The sequence below is a fragment of the Dromaius novaehollandiae genome, chromosome 16 (assembly GCF_036370855.1).
Source record: "Dromaius novaehollandiae isolate bDroNov1 chromosome 16, bDroNov1.hap1, whole genome shotgun sequence".
NCBI classification, from domain to species: domain Eukaryota; kingdom Metazoa; phylum Chordata; class Aves; order Casuariiformes; family Dromaiidae; genus Dromaius; species Dromaius novaehollandiae.
The window spans coordinates 2,522,970-2,542,898 of NC_088113.1; the positions used below are offsets into that span (position 1 = coordinate 2,522,970).

The window sequence follows — 19,929 nt, forward strand, 5'->3', positions numbered from 1 at the left end:
TAAACAGTTATAACCTAGTACAAGAAGCTTCTAGGAAGAGACTTCTAGAAATGAAACACTAGCTGAAGGCTAGTACCAACAGCAGTCATTGTGCTGAACATAGACACTGTCTGGACACACTGATGAAGGAAACATCATGAACAGCTTGCTAGAGAGGCAGAAGCATTGGATGCTTCAGCTGTTTTACTTCCGACCCAGGTATCAGCCCCCACTCCTGAATGGATGTACAGCCATTTAGGAAATGTGGCCCTGCTACCTTACCTCCCTCAGGAGTTCTTAAGATCTCTTACTTAATTCATCAATGCTCAATAGTCACCACAGATGTGATCTCACCCTCAGCTAGAATGGGGTGTGTAAAGTTATCCAAGAAAAGGCTCCCACCAGAGCTGAGCCAGGCAGACTGTATTCAGAGCCTAACCCCCTTTACATGAGGGGGGTGGAGGAGGCTTCATGAGTCCCTGCTACTACTGTCTGTGCTTCCTTCTCATCCCTTGGAGAGAAGGGTCCCAACAGCCAAGAGAGGCATGTTGTTCTTCAGGTAGTCCAGCAGCTCCTCCATGTACTGCTGGATCACAGCCAGCTTCCCCTGGCTCTGGGTCAAGATGCTGCTGGACAGGTCCTGGAAGGAGCTTGCTGCTGAGAAAGCAGCATGAAGCTCCTCTAGGGTACCAAGAGATTGTTCCACTTGATTCTGAAGGCTCAAAGGAAGGCCTTGGATTGCAGATACTATTTTACAGTAGGTGATCTGCAGCTGATGTGTGATACTGCATGCCATGAGCAAGGCCAGAGACTCCATCTCCTGGAAGAAGGCAGAAAGGAGAAGGTCAGAGGAGCAAGTTACTTCAAGAAATCAATCAAGCAGGAGAAGGGCAAATCAGATCCCTCTGCTCCCCTCCCCATGGAGGTACCTCTGGCTTTGCAGAGCTTGCATCTCCACTGTCTTTGGGACACTTCTTACTCCAGTCCAGCCACATCTGGCATAGTTTCTCCTGCCCTTTAAATCCTTGCTTAAACACTTCAGTCTGGGGGTGGGGGGGGGAAGAAGTGGGGAGAGATCAGAGTGTCTCAAGACAGAAACCTGCTGGTCATCAACACAGCTGTCACTATCATAGTGAGGTTGAGACAAAGCCATCCATTTGGCCCTGACCTGCCCTCCAACAGGGAGGCAGGGCTCTACCTACCAGTTCAATGATGCAGTGAAGCTGTGCAAGGGCCTCCTGCATGCCCTGCCACGCCCGCTTCATTTTATCAGTTGAGTGCAGGTAGGCAAACTGGCGAAGTTCATCAGAGAGAGACCCCAACCGCACAGAGTACCTCTGTTTCTCCTGCTGCTGCTCCACAGACATTATGTCTGTGCCCTCCTCAGCTGCTGCCAGTTTGGCTGAGGAGAAAGACAGTGCCTGTAAGTGTCTGACCAGAGGTACTTAATAAGAAAACTAAACAAGCATCAGGAGACCTTGGACTATGATCCAGGTAGCCTCCAACATGGTTAACTTCCTGATAACTTCCTGTTAGTTCTTAAACCCATTTCAGAGATGGGAAAACAAGGTTGGTATCCTCATTACAAATGCAGGCACATATGCCACCTCCTGACCTAGTTCCTCATTTCCAATAGGCAGACTGCGGTCATCTCCTGTTTCCTCCAGCACAGCCCCTGCTCTGCTCACAGCCATCTGGCACACTCTGGAATCTATAACCATCACCACACTGCTGGTCACTGCAGATCTGGCAGCCTCCATACCACTCTGAAGAGCCTCCTTGGTTGCATCTACCACCTCTGTCACTTTGCTGCTCACAGTATCCTTTGCATCAGCCACTTCAGATGGCCTTAGCTCTTTTGTGTCAGAGAACCTATGGAAATAGCTTAGTGTCAGATAAGAGCTGCAGTGCTGTGACCCAGTCCCTGTTGCACCAAGAGGAGTCTCCAGACTGTATTGCCTGTTTGCTTTCTTACTCTTAAGAGCTTGCTCTATGCACTCAGAAATTTGAGTCTCAAAAGACCTTGAAGTAATCCTATCCTTGTGAAGGCCAACTTCACTCCCATCCCCCTTCCAGCCAAGGAGGGCATAGCCTTTGGTTCTTACCTGGTCCATTGACTTTTGAAGGAGAGGGAGCTTCTCCCCTAGTTTATCCAAGGGCTTGAAGGCATGTTCATTTGCCACAGCAACTGCAGAAAAAAAGGTGTCAAGACTTAGGTTTTCTACTATTTCATCTTGCAAGTCCTGCCTTCCTGAGTATGCTGTCTTGCAGGGATCCTGGGTAAAAATTTCTACTCAGGCAGATGTGTTTTGGTGTAAACTGGATTTGCTGAGCAGCTTGTCTTGGTTTCCAGTGCTGCCTGGTCTCAAGCTAAGTCTGTTCACTTAGAGAATAACCAGTCCCCTACTTGCACCAGCAAGGACATAGCCCAATGCTTTGGAGTCCCACTTGCAGCTTGTTTATCTTTTGACCAGACAGGTGCTTAGCTCATTTCTGCCTTAGGCTCCATGTCCCAGGGATCTAGAATCACATAGTAAACAGGAGGAGGCCCACTCTAGACTTGGAGTTAACCCAGGCCTGTCACACAGACTGTTTTGTCAGACCCTTGCCATTAGGGTCAGCCCTTCTCCCTCCATGAGGTTTAAAAGACTGCTTTGCACATGCTGAGGGTCTGGTTTAAGGGCCACAGGAAACAGGACTATTAGTAGTGACAGCCCTCCAAGTGGATGCTTTTCTTCCAGCCCTGATAGGCCTCTAAGGATCAAAGTACAAGCAGCTGTCACCTAATACTTTCGGCCTGGCAAGATCAGTTTTAGGGTAGTCAACACCCAAGTCAAATCCTGGTCCTCCAGGAAGAGGCACTTCCTCATACTTCTCCAATTAGGACTTAACTTTTTTCACTTTGCTTCTATGTCTGGAGCTATCCCTTTAGTAAGGTGATGGAGAGGGACCTTTCTGCACCCAAGGGCTCCTTTCAGAGTTGAAAGGAACCAAAGAGTTAGGAGTCCCTCTGGGAAGAGGATCTGGCCATCACAAGCAGGTGCAAGCCTCCCCTACCACATTACCTTGAGGCTTTAGTGTAGTCAGAACTGGCTGCACACAGGTAGCTGTGGCTTCAGTCACACTCTTCACTCCTTGCTCCGCTGCCTCACACACAGATCTGATGTAGGGGTGACTCTCCTTGGTGGAGACATAAGCTGTAGAAACCACATCACAGGCAGAGGTGACCAAGGTCACATTAGACACCAGATTTACTGCATCCTAGGAGGGAAAAAATAAAAAAAAATTAAAAGAAAAACAGGCCATGAGGCTTCCAAGCCTGACAGAGCTTTTTATGCAACCCTGCACCAAAGGTTCACCTTTCTGCCTGTTCAAGTAACCTGGTCTGGTTGAAGGAGGGCAAACCACAGCTTGTGTATTCACTTCAAAACCTGCAACTCACTAAAGAAACAAGCTGTGGACCACTATTGATATTTATGGTTGGTCCACACCAGAAAGGTTTTCTTCCAGTACAGAGCCATCCAAGGGACAGATGAGAGTGTAGACAGCCTCAGCACTGCTAGAACCTTATCCAGCTCCAGCTCATTTGACATAGTTATTGAACAATTCTAGAAAAAAAGCTTTATCAGAACAGGATCATATTGGTGTTAAGTTGGCAGACTCCACACTAGCCAACAAGACACATGCTGCAGTCCACAAAGGCAAGTGCATCAGGTTTTGGGGCCCTCGAGATATGAGAGCCATTCCACAAAAGCATTGCCCAGGCTCTTGACTAGAGAAGTATCACTTCTAGCCAAGAACCAGGCCATTTTGCTTAATCTAGCAGGTTACTTATAGCATCTTCAGGCTGCTCTTTTGGCTGTGCCACTACTCATTTCCAGAGAAGCTGCAGGGCACAGGCTGAGCAGAGGAGACACTCCTCCCTTCAGGCAGGCATAGCTCTCCCTAGCCACAGTAGCAGCCACTTCCTCACACCTGCACCCAAAAGCTGCTGCTCCAGTTACAGCTCATATGGAGTACTTACCTGCTGTTCCTCTTCCTTCATCTCTGGGGAACTCTTAACTTCCTCCTTATCAGGCATAGCCGAGTCCATTGCAGCTGAAACAGTGTCACAAGTGCCATGGTTTAGGAAGAGAGAAAGACTGAGCAGCTGGGGAAGTATTTCCCTCTGATCTTACTAGGGAAAGAAGTTCCCTTAATACCCATTAATTGAAAACCTCAGAACTGGACTCTTTCCCTTATTAAAGGGACTCCCCCTGCAGTGATCTGTGTCATTTAAACTTGAATCAGGAATTCACAGAACAACTACAACCTAAACACCTAAAAGATTTCACTCCTATAGAGAACAGTACCTTTTTTTTTTTCTTCTCCCCCCCCCCCCCCTTCTTCTTCTTCTTTCTTCTTGGAGGTTAGCAGATGATCAAGAAAGAATCAATCACCACACCATATCTGCTCCTGCCTTCTCTGCCCTTATATACTGGCTTGGGAAGGTGGGATACAGAGGGATACTAAGTGATTGACAGCTCAGGGAAACAATAGAAAAGAGCCAGTCTTTGTCCCAGCCTGTGAGAGGTGGGAGAGGATGGAGGCAGGGACTGCTGTGGCTCATTAATTACTTTGAACTTCCAGCTAATTCCTCTGGTTGCTGATTAAGTACAACCAGGCAGGCACACCTTGCCTACTGCAGAGGAGCCCCCTTCAGAGGCCACTGCTTCTGCAAAAGGAGAATGGTGTTGTTGGCATGGCTTACACACCCCCTCTATGATCTTCCATCAGATCATAGGTATAGCACGGAGATGGCAATTAGTTGTGTTTGTTTCCCTTTCTGCTGGGAAACAATAACCAGAAAAGAAAAGAAGTATGGTGAGAAGACAGATCCAGAGAAGGATTTCCTACGTAATGTGAGATTCATGTAGCTCTTACCTGTCTGTGCCCAAAGTTTGATATTGGAAGTAGCTGCTCAGCTACTGCCTCATCTTAGAAGCACTGAAACCCATGTTCCTCATCTTAAAGCTACTGGAGAGCACAGTCCCTCTGCTCCTTCCCAGAATGCCTGCAGAGTGAGCAACCCATGCTTAAGACTTGTAATAGCCAGATTAGACCCCCTCTGCTTGGGTTCGATGTGCACTTTCAGGGCTGACCTCGTATGTGCCAGTCTCCTTGGAATATCTGCTATCCTTCAAACATAATTATGCAAGAGCCCAGTGATATTTGCATTTATCTGGGGAACTGCAGCTTCCATCCATCCCTGTGCCAGGGGGAATGGGACCCACCAGGAGCTTGGAGGGAGAGCTAGTCATGGTCTATTCCTCTTGGCACAGGAAGATGCCTCAGGTTCATTGTCATAGACGACACAAGGACCTGCCCTTGGGCGGTTTGCACAGTCAGTGGGGAGGGGGCAGCCAGTGGTGTTTGGCTTCTATAAGGACTTTCCCAGCATATAATCTAATGACTTTAAAATACAGAAGTCTTGGAAATGGCTGTTGTTTAATTTACAGAGGGCCAATTATACAGAACAAGCTATTCCAGGAGCAACAGGTTTTCCAGGGATCTATGTTTTGGGGCTGCTTATCTCTGGCTTCTCTGATGATTAAGAAAGTGGCCTGAAGAGAAGGATTGCAGCCTTCTCTTGAGAGAAAGCACTGCCATGGCCCCCCTCTTCTCCTGGCCCACCTCTTTTCCTGGTTTTATTAAGATCTTGAGGACTTCACCATTCTGTCAAACTTGAAATAAGCTGAGCAGTTCAAAAGTTATATGGGGGAAGGGAAAATAGTCACATGAATGCACATAGAACATGATTCTTTCAGACACCAGGTTAAAAAGAAATGCAGGTACAGTGAGGGTGGCACAGTGACTGATCAAGGACAGATCACTGACTGTCAACAGACAGCAATGGAATGGACTGTTACAGAAGAGCGACACCATCATTCTTCAGGGAAAACAGCACAGGGACCAGTTTTGAAACCGCCAGTGATTGGTGAGAACTTGCAAAAAAGAAAAAGAGAAATTCACTGTACAGTCCCAGAGAAGCCAGCATCGGAGGACAGCACTGTCTGGATGGTCGGTGATTCAGGCAGTTACACAAAGTCCCACTGGGAAGCTTGGAGTAAGAAAGGGATTTTTGTTTCACGTGTCCTCTTAGTACCCCAATCCCACAAAGGGACTCTGCTTTGCTTTTATGCATGTGTTGTCCATCATTTCAACAAGCCTGTTCTTGAGGTGGAAGTTCAACACTGAAGTTTTGCAGGTTCAGGGTTGATGTGATTTTCCTTTGCTTGCAGGAGAACATGTACAGCATTTGTGTTATATCCTACATCCAAAACTCCAGCTCGTGTAATACAGTGTCAGTCCTTACCTTCATTAAAAAAGAAGGCAGCATCCAGAAATAACCTTTGCACTGCCTCCCCAGATAGCCTGTGTCACCCAGCCAAACCTTGCAGCTTGGTATGATGACATCTAGACTGCGGAAGCCTAGAGGTTGTTGTTTCACTGGGCTCATGTCCAATACTAGCTTATATGCGTAGCCTCCATGCTCCCTTCAGAGCATACATGGGAGTGAAGAGCCCCAGCAATCTTCCTCAGTCTTCACCCATGTTTGCTCAGAAGAAAGCCTCCGCAAGCACCCAGCATACTGTTGGGGGCCCCTGCGCGGAGCAAGGAATCAGCAACTTCGCAGTGAAGATGTACTTTGTACAAGAGATGCATCAAAGCTTACAGATGCTTCAGGTAGGATCAGTTTAAAACAAGATGATGCTGTCTCATCTGAGCCATCCTCTTCCTCAGAGTGGCCTGCCAAAACCTGCACTTCACAGCATGAGAAGTCTCATTCCAGCTCATGGGACACCCCCAAGCTCACCCAGGACTTCCCCAGGCATGACCCCAAGGATTTTTATGTCTTTCTTAGTCACCCCAAAGCCCACATGTGGACAGAAGTGGCTGTGTACAGCTACCCATGGAAGATGTGGTGGTCACACTGTGTTCTGCTATACTGACACAGTGATGCCGAATCTCTGTATGGTGAGGAGGAGGCTGTGGTTGTCAAAATAGAGGTGACCAAAGACAGAATGGCTGCACATCTCACCACATTTTGCAAAGCAAGAATCAAATCACAAATAAGGTGCCAGGCCATGGAACAGAGGAATGGTAAGTTCCAAACTGTCTTCACCCCTCAGGTCCATGTAGGGGAGGCCCCCCAGGAGTGAGGCCAGAAATATTAAATCACAAGTGACTCAAAGTCCTATATGACATTGGTCAGGTTAACTATTCAGTAAATAAGCCTCTCTTTTGCTAAAGAGTCTGAATGTCTTTGTACTTATAAAAATGCAAATGGACAAGCTAATTGTGCTTCCTGTTAACACAGACTAAGTACAATGGCTGAATTCTGGGAACTCAGCATTTTTGCAGGCTCCAGATGCATGGAGCATCTGTGTACCTGAGGATCTGGTGTGCCTAGAGTTGGCACCTCTTCCCTGCTCTGGGGGACCTGGCAGACTTGGGCTTTTGTTCTCTCTTCATATGTCCAGAGAGGAGAGATGCAGCCTAGTCAAAGCCCTAACAGTCCTGAGAAGCACACACCACCTTCCTCTTGACTGTCATGCCTTTGAAAAAGCAAACAAACAAACAAACAAATGTCAATCTCTTCTCTTCCCATTTGTCTGGGGAACAGTCCCCCCTGTAAGTAGTTTTTCTCACCTAAGTAGGTGACATATCAACCCTCAAAATCAAACCACCCGTTTAGGAGTACCCAAAACTACCACCTAAAGGAACAGTTTATATCTGCAGCCGTGTTAGAATGTGTTCAGAGCATAGCAGGAGAGAAACACAGCTTGTTTCAGAGCTGCAGCTCCTCCACACAGAGAATAGCAACCTTCCTGACAGCTGCCTCCCTTGGGTATCACAGGTAACCCATGCTAAGTGGCTTTGCAGCACTCCAGGTGAAAGAGCCTCAAAGAGCAGCTAGGGCTTTACAGGTTTCAACCAGTGTTTAGCATTGGCATTACAATCCCTCTAGGAGGTAGTCCTGGCACTAGAAGCCAACTTTGATGATCTGACTGCTGTGAGAAAGGTCATAACAGCTGAGCTGACCAGCAGCAGCAGGAATCTCTACCATTGTAAGCCAAGATAATGGAAAACAGACTACTGCTGCCCAGAGCAGCAAGTGTTACTGGAAATCATGCTCACACTGAAGGTACAAAACACGGTTTCTTTCAGCCCTGTCTTTGGAAGAACTCCAAACAGGGCTCCTGTTACCTGAGCCAAACAGAGAAGATCTTTACACAGTTCTTTACACAGCAGAACAGGGCGGGGGGCAGGCAGGAAAAGCTAAACCAGGGAAGAAAACAGGCTTATCAAGTCCTTTATAAATGTAAAACAGCTATCCTGATAAATCCAAACAACTTGAATGTAATAGAGATAAAAGCAAATCCTTCCTAATGAGATGATTAAAAAGAAAACTGAAATTTCTATATCCTTTCTCCTTCAGCTGTAAAGCATAAAAGGGAACCTAGGCAGTCCTTATGTTATCCAAAGACCAGCCACACTCCTAATGCACAGCACAGTGATGGAGAGGGTGGATGGTATGTGTGGATGCTGGGTACAGACACATGACGTCATAACTGGAGGGACACAAGGGACAGCCCAGGGCAGTGGAGGGCAAGCACTGCCCTGCCCTGATCAGGGAGTCCTGGACCAAAGGTGAGCCCTCCCCTCCTCCGTGTAGCTGCTTGGGGCTGGCAGGGCAAGAGCATCAAATTCCCTGCTCCGACTGTTGAATATGGACCACTTTGTCAGCAAGATTCCGAGAATCAATGGGATAGAGGTATCCTGGCTCTGTAGCCTAGAAAAACCAGGTCATGCATTTTGGAGAGAAGAGTTCTTGTCTGGGCCTTGCTTATTTATTTCATGTGACCTAGTCCCTGGGTAAGCTATATTAGCAACCCTGGGAGAAGGGACAGCTTCAACCGAAAGAGCGAAGTGTTTCCTTCTCGCTCCTCTGCTATAGTCAGTAGATTTGGATCACCTGGCATGTGAAGATCCCCTTGGCCTGCAGAAGACTTTGAACTCAGCTCTCCCACAACCTGCATGAATGCTTTAGTATCAGCTGGTGTATAGTATCATCAGTCTTATCTTTTAGTGAAAGTAGCATGGCTACTGTATTTTGAGAAGAACAGATATATGCTGAATGCTGCACAAAATCTTGAAGATACTTAAGCACAGATTGTTTAGCTGGATGATCCCAAACAGACACTGATTTCTTTGATTCTTTTTAGGTGTCAGTTACTAAGGGAATGTGCAAATGCAGTGTTTCAGGTTCCTAGAAAACTTGATTGATGATAAATAAGATTTTTGTTTAATTAAAGGACTCTTTAGCTCTACCTAAGTCCATCTGAGGTGCCAAAGTCCTTTTGTAGACCTGGTTCCGTGTCTTTCTGCATCAGTCATCTATAGATTTCCTTATGCCCCTGGACTGTGAAGATTATGAGTTACCCAGCTACTCTGATGACGGACACTGTTTAAACACTGTAGATCCTAATTTTTGCACTACATATAAGACATTAGCTATGGTTTCTTGGGTGCATGTAGTGGAAACTGAGGGTCAAAAAAAGGAAAAGCCACTTCTGAGTGGCCCTGGCTGTAGAAAGATCTCAGTGCAATGCAGTTTCCTGGACGATGAGCTTAGGTGATTGTAAACCTGCAAAATGAGCCAGTTGGAATGGTCAGGAAACTGCTAGCAAGCACAATGCTGGAGGTCAAGCCAAAGAATCTGGAGGTTCTGACATACCATATCTCATGAGAGCAAGTGGCCCACTATCTCCATAACAGAGAATATGAGAGCAATCAGTCTAAGCCCCTCTCTCCTCTCTTGTCACTGTTCTGAAAAGAGAAAAAAAATCCTGTAATTATGAACTTTCCTCCAGAGAAGCATTGAACCAGTGGTAAACATTATGTCAGAGGATCCATCTTCCCAGAACTCAAGTAAGGAGCAATATTTGTGCCATTTACCTTAGAGTCTATTCTTCACCTTCCATTTTGAACTTTGACAGCAGTATCACTGAAGCACATCTTCCTGCATATGAGGAGCCATGCAGTAACTCATTGGAAAATTTTGGCCTCATTAAAATCTGCTAGTGAATGAGTTTTGCCTGCTGAACTTGTCCAGCTCACCAGAAAGGTAAAGCTTGGGCAAAGAGCAGTTCCTCATATGATCATGTTAACACCCTGATCTTTCCCTAGGATCAGCTCTGCTGAGAGTTGCTCTCATCTTCTGCCTTTCGTTGCTCCTCACACTCCCCATGCTCCTCAGCTCCAAATACCACATGGGAAGCAGCAACAGTATATAAAGGTCAGAGCCCAGGCGGAGTTTTATGGTATTGAGTAGAGGAGTCAGGCGAGTAGGTCCCCCTCTTGTCAGAGATCCCAGTAAAGCTTTGGATGATCAGACTCATAATGGTTTGTCTCCTTGCATGGGGACAGAAAGATCTTTGACATTTTGAGCTACTAATGCAACCTTCTCTGCCTGAAGTGAGTTCCCAGTTGGTTCGTTTGTCCTCCTCACAGGACAGTAGTGATGTGGTAAAGTGGCTGAGTCCTCTGCGGTCTGCCTTTTCCATAGAAAAACTGAAATGACTAGCCTTAAAAAATGTAAGGGATGGCAACAGGGCATGTGATTTGCTGTGAAGGTAGAGAGAAAACTCTGTGAGGGCTTCAGTGCAGCTCCTTGATGCATTAGAGGGGAGACAGATGTTCTCTGCCTCCCATATCACGTACAAAGTACTGCTGACTCTGGAAGGTCAGATCTTACCCATTTAAACTCTGCATATTGTCCCTTCAGGACCAAAGAAAACAGGAAAAAAAATGAGAAAACCATGCCTAGGGCTGAACTCCTTTTGCAGGAGATAGACACTTGCCTAAAGAACTTTTGCATGATCCTCAAGGAACTTGGCCAGACTAATCACTCTGCCACAGTGGAGAACAGGTGGAGACTGGAGATGCTTTGTTAACTTTAAGACTCCCAAGCTTTGCAAATGAGAATCTTTTTTTCCAAAAGTCATGTTAAGCTCACTTAAACTCTCCCTAATATGTGCGTGTTGAGAAGCAATGGCAACAGACTCTATCATAAATATTTGTCTGCAATATTCTCTCTTGCTTACCTGAAACTTGCACAGTGCTCTTCTTTAAGGTGCTGATGTTCATATGGGGGAGCAACAAACTATTCCTAGCCCTCCTCCTGCCTACAGACACCTAACCTTCCTGGCTAGTTTCCCTTCTGATGTGTGTGCAGCCATCTCCTGCCCCCAAAACATCGGATGTCCTTTGAATTGCATCTGCTTCTTTATGGAAATAGTAGCTGGCCAAATCCAGTCCTTACAAACTCTGAAACAGCCTGGTCCCTAGAATGAGAACCTAGAACTAGCATTGCCTTGCTGCTCTTTTGCTTTATCCACAAACGGGGGTTAGCTCCTGTGCGGACCTGTGGTGCTTTGGGGCTGGGACCTTCCTCACAAGCAGAGGAAGGTGAAACTGAGCTGTGAGCACTGGCTCACTCTTACCTTTCAGTTGCATCTGACTGCAAGATGTCTCATGAAACCCAGCCACTTGCTGCTGCCTCAGGGACTCCCAAGGAGAATCATGTAGCTGCAGTTTCCTCTGAGAGCAAGGAAAAGGAAGAACAGGTAACTACTGCATGGCAGGGGGTGGGGACAGACCTATGTTACTGCCTAAAAGCAATGGGAGCTCTTTCTGCGGTTGAGTAGACCTTCTCCTTGTGAACTCTTCACTGTGTAGTCCAGTCCCCTCAGTGCTGGGAATCTAGAGCCTGTTCTCAGATAGTTCACAATATAAAATGCCTGACTGGATCAGACCAGTAATCCCTTTAGATCAGTGTTGGCTGACAATAGCAACAGATGTAATTGGGGGGGGGGGGCATTCTCATGCCTGGCCACCTCCCACGGCCCATTCCCCAGCACCCTTGATCCCTGTAGTAGAGATGTTAGGGAGTTCATCCCCACTTATTCCCTCCATTTATGGAGCTGTCATTCGTAACTGTCTAATCTTTGACCCTGATGATACTGTCTGCCCGTAACATGCAGTGGCAATGAATTGCAGGAGTTCACTGCCTGCTGTGTACATTTCTGCTATCTGTTCTAACAGCTGCAACTGGTGGTTCATGGCCTTAATCACCTGCACACAGCCTTGGTCAGCTTTTCAATGGCTGCTGAAACAGCACCTGAAGCTCTCCTCCTGCCTTACTAGAAGTAGCCTTGAATGCTGGACTGCTGTACTCTAGTGACAAGTCTGTTGAAAGCTGCCTTCCACTTGTATGTGAGTGGGTACAGCCCTAGCTCTGTGAGCTGCCCTACTAGCTTTGCGGCGGATGGGTCAGTTCCTTGTGTAGCTGGGAAGAACCTTGTGGTATAACTGCACTTCACAAGTGCTACCACTGGAGGGAGGCTGCCTGTGGTTCTGCTCCAGGTCACCTACATCATCATCATGGTAACTGAGCAGTAGCTGGGGTTGATGAGGAACCAGTGAAACAGGTTTAATAATGAAGACATACGTGCCTGGGGAAGAGGGGGTAACAAAACACAATGGATTGTGAATTCTTATGGGACCTCTTATTCCTTGTTAGAATACAGCTGGGCTGGGAGAGGAACTGCAATTGCTCAAGTCATCTTATGATATTGTTTCTTCTGCCCCTGCCCCCTCTGAAGAGACTCACCCATCTGTCAGAAGCAAGCATGGTGCAGCGGAAGCAGAAGTGAAGACCTTGGCTAGGTCTGCCGCTGCTGTGGCACAGCCAGTTCTGACTAGACTTGAAACTGAGAGTAAGTAGGCTGTGGTCTCAGAAACGTCTCTTGGGTGACCAAGTGAAGGCTTAGAGTCTGGTGATGACTAATGCAGTCAAGAAATCAAGTACCAAGCGTCTCCTCCCCTGCTGATGTGGGAGACATGCTGGTAGGATGTAGAAAGTCTAAGATCTATTTACATGTTCACTTTCAACTGTATTTGATTTCTGATTTGCCTCTAGTTGCAACAGTGAAGGAATATGTTTACCTCGGACAGGAGAAATTGGAAGACAAGCTGCCAAACCTGCAAGAACCAGATGACAAGGTAACAGTTTCTGGTGGATGAGAGTCCAGGTGAACTTGCTTGTCTAGCTGGACCTGGCCAGTCTCCTTGTTCTGGGCTGAGAGAAGAGCAAGGCTCTCTTCTGTTCTCCCACCAGGTATCTTGTGAGCTATTCATAACTGACTTCAATATTGAACCTATCTGAACCCTTACCAAGCACAGCTGGAAACTCTTTGTATCCTTGCTGCTGGACTACTGTCCCTTGACAAAATTGAATACTCTAACCTGAGGTGAAGTTTCTTAATATTTGTTGTCTCATGTTCTTCTCACTGAAGCTCTCAATGGCATTTTTAACAAACTGTCAGATTATTTTTGTGGAAGGTCCCATGTAAGTCTCATTACAGTTTCCACATCCCACAGATTGGGTGAACTGCACCCCAAGCAGAGCTTGCTCACATTTGTAGTCTGACTTATTCCCCATCTGGGCTTGTCAGATAGCTCTGATGTTGAAATAGTCTCATCAACCTCACAGTTGTACCAAATGCTGTTCTGCAGAAGTGGGTACGTTCAATCTTCTGACCTCTCCCTAGGTTCTCTCTGGCACCAAAGAGATGGTGTCACTCAGCATGACTGGTGCTGAAGATGCTGCGATCAGAGTGGCAGAGTTGGAGGCAGCCAGGGAGGTTGTTCAGAGAGTCCTGGAGTCTGCTAGGTCCCTGGTAACCAGCCAGGATATGGCAGTGGATTGCAGGGCACGCGAGGTCACTGACAGAAGTGTGGAAGCTGTGCCAGGAAAATCAGGTCACTATTTCCCCATCACAGAGGAGGAACTAGGTCAGAAAACACTTGCATGAGGCAGATCTACAAATAAGATCTTTCTAGGCTTCTCTGCAATATAGAGAGGTAGCACAAGTGTGTGTGTGGTGGGGGTACTTGGCCTTCTAGTTCCTGCTTTATTTGGGGAATACAGACACATTTAAAAGCCATTGTCACTCTGACTATAACCTGTGCAAGGTTTCATGACTGCTGACCATCTCTTGTATGCCCTCTAAGACGATTAACTTCTCATCCCTGTTTTTTCCAGCTGACCTCGTGGTCTCTGTGGAGGGGACTGAAGGGACAGCTGTCCATCAGCAGTTAGACCATCAGGGCTGTTTTGTACAACTGACCTCCTTGCCCACTCATCTGCATCAAAAAGCCTACCAGTGCTTCTTAGCCAAAGTGAGGCAGATCAAGATGGTCATGCAGGAGACTTTCTCACAGTTGCAGTACGTCATTGAGCTGGTAGGAACATTGTCCTGTCTTCAAGCATCTTGTCTTGAAGCTGCTTGCTGTAAAGCAGTCTTCCCCTTTGCTCCCTGTGAAGACCAGGAGGATCTCTGTGCCAGCTCACAAGCCGGCTGGGGTAGTCACAACGCAAGTCTTGCTGCTATAATAATTCACTCTTGCCTTCACTTTCCTGTCCTACTCCAGATTGATTGTGTCAAGCAGGGTATTGATCAGAAGCTTCAAAAGGGGCAGGAGAAGCTGCACCAGATGTGGCTGACCTGGAACAAGAAGCAGCCGAAAGAAAGAGAAGACGCAACTTCCTTGGAGCTGAAGGTAGTGGTCTGCTGGAGATGCTGGCTCACCAGAGGTGTATCCAGGTGGGAGTGGGTGCATGGGGAGACACTTCTAAAGCCTCCTTTCTTCCTCTGCAGCGGCTGGAGGTCCAGATTCTGGCCATGTCTTGTGACATCACCCAGCAACTGCAGCACACTCTCCAGACTCTACTGGCCAACATCCAAGGCTTCCCATCCAGCATCCAGGACAAGATGCAGCAGGTACAGCAGGAATTACAAGAGACCCACAACTCCTTCCAGGCTGCTGCTTCTTTCCAAGACCTGTCCAGGAACATCCTGACCCAGAAACACCATTTAATGAACACAGCCCAGGAGTGCATGGATGAACTGCTGGAGTATGTGGAACATAATATACCTCTTGCCTGGCTTGTGGGACCTTTTACACCATCTTCTGGAGCCTCTGTAGGATCACAAGAAGGGACAAAAGAGAAGGAAGATGAGGAGAATAAGCCCTCTGATACCTAATCTTGTGGGAATTAACTTCTCTAGCTAGTACTGATATAAAAGTTTCCCCTGAACTGTGACTCCTGCTGTTGGTAGTAAATCATCCCTCCCCTGCAGTGCTTAGAACTGATCACTGACTTCTAAACCAGGAATACTCAGAATTCAAGAACATTTTTGTAGCAATAGGCATTCCTGTATGTAAAAAGTAAGCAAGCCTGGTGATCCCAAGCCACCTCTAAATAAATTAAGATCAAGTGTGTATGATGCAGAAAGCTCTCTGAAATAAAATCATGTGTCATCACTTGATCCACTCCTCTGCTTGGCTACCCACCACAGCTTTGCTCACCCATCTATTGGGGTGTAACCTTCATTTCTTACTGTGCCCCACAGGAACATGCAGTGCATGGTGAGGAGCAGTAATCACTGGGTGCTGCAATTTGTGTTCCTACAAGAGCCCCTGGTCCAGTCATGGTCTGTCTATCTGCATTGCAATATTGCACTCTATCTTCCCTGCCCAACAGGGTTAGCCTGGTTCAACAAGTCTTTCCAGATGAATCCCAGTGCTCCTTTGCCTTATATTGTCAGTGTCTCGTTCCTAGGAACATCCTGTAAGAGCTATCTGCAGTCTACCTAAAATGGTTCACCTAGGTCTAGACCCCTGACATTAATGTTTCTGCTTCTACTGCCTATGCTGAGCATGAGCTGTCATACAGTAAAAAGCGAGCAGCTAGATTTCTTCTTAAATTCCTTTAGTTGCCATCAGAGAAAAGCAGAACTGTTTACAAAGAGATGAGTGTATTGTCCTGGCTCAGCACCTGTACTCCTGTAGAAAATCTTTCAAAAACATTCTGAATTCCAAGAAACTGCCACTATTCCCTCTTGCACCCTCTCTTTACCACTTATTTTTCATGGCTGTTTTTGAAAATAAAATGTTTTGCTAAGTCCCCTTAGCAGAAAAAAAACTCATACAGAGGTAGAAAACAGCAAGCAATTCTGTGTTGTGGGCATGATGCTGTTAGTACCAAAGGGCATGTCCTAGTGGTTTGTATCACAGGAGGAACAGAAAATCTCTACCCAGAAATTGCTGTTCAGATCCTTTGTAGTACTGGCTTAGCCCTGCTTAGCCTTTCTGTCTTAGAAAGGTGTGGTGAGTATGATAGCTGTCAGCCTGCTGCGGAGTTTAGCATAATTGCTTTACAGTCAGGTTCAACAACTGTGTAGTTATGGTGATAATTACCACTGTTGCCTTGGCTGAAGCTGCAGAGCACCTGCATTTATAAGGAAAATAAAGATGAACAGTCAAAAGCAAAGGGAGACTCTTGAAAAAAGAAACAGGAGAGTTTCCTTTGTCTGGGTTTTTCTCCTCCAATAAATATCAGTATACTCCTTCCCCCAGAATCTATTAAATCAAATTATTTTGGTTTAATGGGTAACCTTTTCCCCCCATCTCTTTTAACAGCAGAGAAGGAGAGGTAAAGTAAAGCGGAGCAGGAAGAGGTAGCCAGAATTGACATTGGCTACACCTTGTGCTGATAGGCTGATCGCCTAATATAAGGTGATGCAGAGAGATTAGGGAAGCTGAGGGTGGTGAACTGAAGTGGAGAATCCATTGCTGCTAGACCACTGACAGTCAATGAGAAAACCTGTGCCAGCCCCTCAGGGCTGGAGTCGGTGTTATAGAAACTGTATGTAACTCAGTGGCAGGTTGCTAAAACAGCCAAAGGACCCAAGAGGTAGACTGACTCTGAAGTACCAGACAACATCAAGCTGACTGCTCTGAAAAGGAGTTTGGCTTTTTTTTTTTTTTTTTTTTTTTTTTTAATGACAGCATGGGTGGTATTGATTGAATTCAGTAATTGGCTGAGCAATGTTTGGTCTTCAGAACTGAACCTAATCCATCTATATGTACTAGGAACTGTTCTGATCTGGGGTGGGGGAGGATAGAAATCCAGAAGAGAGAGACTTGCTTCCCATCTCCTTTATCTCAGATGTGCTGAGTGTGTTGCAAGTGCTCATAAATCCATGTAATGACAACCTGGAAGAGACTAGTGGAAGGACAGAGAGCTGAGCCTTGCTCAGGCAAGCTGCCTAGCCATGAGCTTCAACTATGCTGCTACCATTTCAAATTATTTAACATAAGAAGGATGGTTTAACTCACCTCATCCACACTGGACAAGGAAGAAAAATACACTAATTTAAAACAGCTAAGCTAGAAATCAGCATTTTTGTAATACAGCTGGATCAGTCTGCCCCTATTTTTAACAGCTTGTCAAACTCTCTGCACCAGCTGGGCTCATTCCTGTAAATGGTTTTGCTCCCCAAAATAAAGGCTGTTGTGGATAAGGAGGTCTCTGTGAGGCACTGCAAAGATGCCTCTTTCCCCAGGGCTGTTCTTGCACAGGGTGAGCCTAACATGCCAGACCTCAGGTGTGCTGCCAGGTGTGCCGCCAGAGGTAGTCTGGATATTGGCTCTAAGAGTGTGGCAAAACCTCTTGTTGGAAGGAAGCTGTGTAAGGAGCCACCTGAGGGCAGGGCTGAGCTCAGCTGGGAAAGCTGGCACCTCTGATAAGGAGATGGTGTAATGCTCTGATGAGCTGAGTGTCCCCACATGGGTAGGAGAAAGGCAGGGAATGGCAGGGCGGTTGTTTGTAGGTTGTCAGTAACACTGCAGGTGAGCTCTCAGCCATGTCTGCAACCAGCTGAAATATTCTTGCTAGGGGGGGTGTGTGTGAGTGTGTGTGAGTGTGTGTGTGTGAAGGAATGGGGGTCTTTCTCCCTGTTCAGTGCTGAGACCACATATTGTTGAGGAGAGCTAGTGCCCAAGGCAGGAGATGGAGATAATACTGATGCTTCTCTGTTATGAAGGGCACAAACTGAGTGAAAGTTTCACGTCACAAGTCGTGGAAGGTAACCGATCCAACAGGGCCTGACAGTCTGCTCCTGCACAGTTGGTGCTGGAGAAATCAGTGAATTAACTAGCTCAGTTAATCTAAGAGGGTTACAGCCAATGATTTATTTTATCTTCTTATTGCATGGTAAGCATCTGCACCAGTTGCAAATGAATCCCTGTTTCTGTGCTCATTATTGCATTGACATTTGAAGACCACAGAGCTATTGTGAAAGAGAATGGCTCCAACCAAGTCAAAGGAGAGCCTATGGATGCTGTATCCATGACAACAGCTCCTTCAACTTTCGAACATTCGACACCAATTAAAGGGAGTCTTCCCAGTGTTAATAATGGGACTAGAGATGTCAGATCATTGAGCTGGACATGGGGACTGTGGGATACTGTCCTTAGTTCTGCCAGCTGCCTGTGGGGAGACTTTTTCTGTGGCTGTTCAGCATTGTGTCCTCATCTTTAAAATGAAGATCATGATTTTGACCCTTTTCTGCAAAATACTTTGTGATCTGCTAATGAAAAGTGCCATACAATAATATAGCACTAATAGGGATTAGTGATTATAAACTCCACACACATTCAAAAAGCAGCTCATGCTCAAGATAAGCCACAGCCCCCGTAATACAGAAATACAGTTCCTCTATGTAGATCTGGCGAGCATCAGTTTTCAAGTCCTTCACTTCACTTCACTTCACCAGGAATAAGAGGCACATTCAACCTCTGATGCAGTGATGTGCACATGCAGACGTTCGACTCTGAGCAGGTGAGCAGAGCCACGAGGAGCATAGGCTGGGCTCTGCTGCCCATCAAAGCTTGCTTCTTCTGCTGGACCTCTGTGATCTGAGACAGCGACTGCACAAAGTAGATGTCTTCCCCTGAGAAAGTACCAGCAGCTGGCCTCCACTGGCATCCCCTTTCGCAGGACCAGGACTTCTAGGCAGGCTGGATTACAGTGCAATTTCTGGCTAAAGCAGAGCTGATGTTGGATTACTCATATAAGACCATGCAAAATGCTCCAACAGCATTCTTTGCTCAGAGGTTGACATCTGGCTAACTGCACTTGGTTTCAAAGCGGAAGACATCTGGGGGGCTTGTAGTATGCATGTGAGCAGAGAGGGTTGTTGCTCTTCAGCAGCATAAAGTAGGAGGTCTGAATGCCCTTCTGCTCCATAACACACTTGCTCCAGCCTTTTCCAGGCACCTCTGATTCATGTGATCAGCAGGTAGCTTAGGCCCAATAGTGGAAGAGAGCACCCACTATACTGTCAGAAATACCCTGTAAACTATTCAGAAATTTCATCTGAACTCCCTTCCATATAAACATCCTGGAGCTTGAAATATGTACAGAGCATGAAGGAATAGGCTCTAGCAGCAGATTTTTAAATCAGTGCTTTAGGCAATCTCCTTAGCAGCTTGTTAGATGTTTTATAAGTGTCCTTGACAGCTACGGAAGAAATAATAATACTAATGATTGTGTCAGATACAAAATAATTTTGCAGCCTTTTTTCTCTGCAAGATCTTCAGTTTCAATAAATAACACACCCTTTCATGCAAGGAGAGGTATCTAAAACCACAGCACAGACAGCTTGGCAGGAAAAAAAAAAAGCCAGGTCCATCTTTTTCTGAGCTAGTTCCAGCCAATAATTTGTTTGCCTTAGCAAATCATGCATTTGCTGAGCTGTGATACCTTCCCATTAGCATAGCTGAGTGCTCTCTGGGATCACAGGGGGTGTTAAAATTAAGCACGGAGAAGCATAATAAAGGAATCAGAGATGCTTTTTTTTCTTCTTCTCTCTCCTGGTTTTGTTTTTTCTATAGCAGCAAGACTGAAAGATGTATAAATGGTTTGGAATCACTTCCCTTACCAAAAATAAGAGTTCTGATTTAAGTAGGGCTGGGAGATTCTGAGAAAGGAAA

General features: G+C 46.3%; 1 protein-coding gene and 1 pseudogene across 1 annotated transcript; one reads left to right on the top strand and one right to left on the bottom strand.

Annotated features, from left to right (window-relative positions):
• Positions 1–423: 423 nt before the first annotated feature.
• LOC112995212 (perilipin-3-like) lies at positions 424–6,478 on the bottom strand (annotated as a pseudogene).
• A 50-nt stretch (positions 6,479–6,528) lies between these two features.
• LOC112995213 (perilipin-3-like) lies at positions 6,529–15,134 on the top strand. Its single transcript, XM_026120066.2, has 9 exons — positions 6,529–6,705; positions 7,991–8,090; positions 11,536–11,651; positions 12,608–12,803; positions 13,007–13,089; positions 13,638–13,881; positions 14,132–14,331; positions 14,521–14,649; positions 14,748–15,134. The coding sequence occupies exons 1-9, from the start codon at positions 6,529–6,531 to the stop codon at positions 15,132–15,134; spliced, it is 1,632 nt and encodes a 543-aa protein (XP_025975851.2).
• Positions 15,135–19,929: the final 4,795 nt, after the last annotated feature.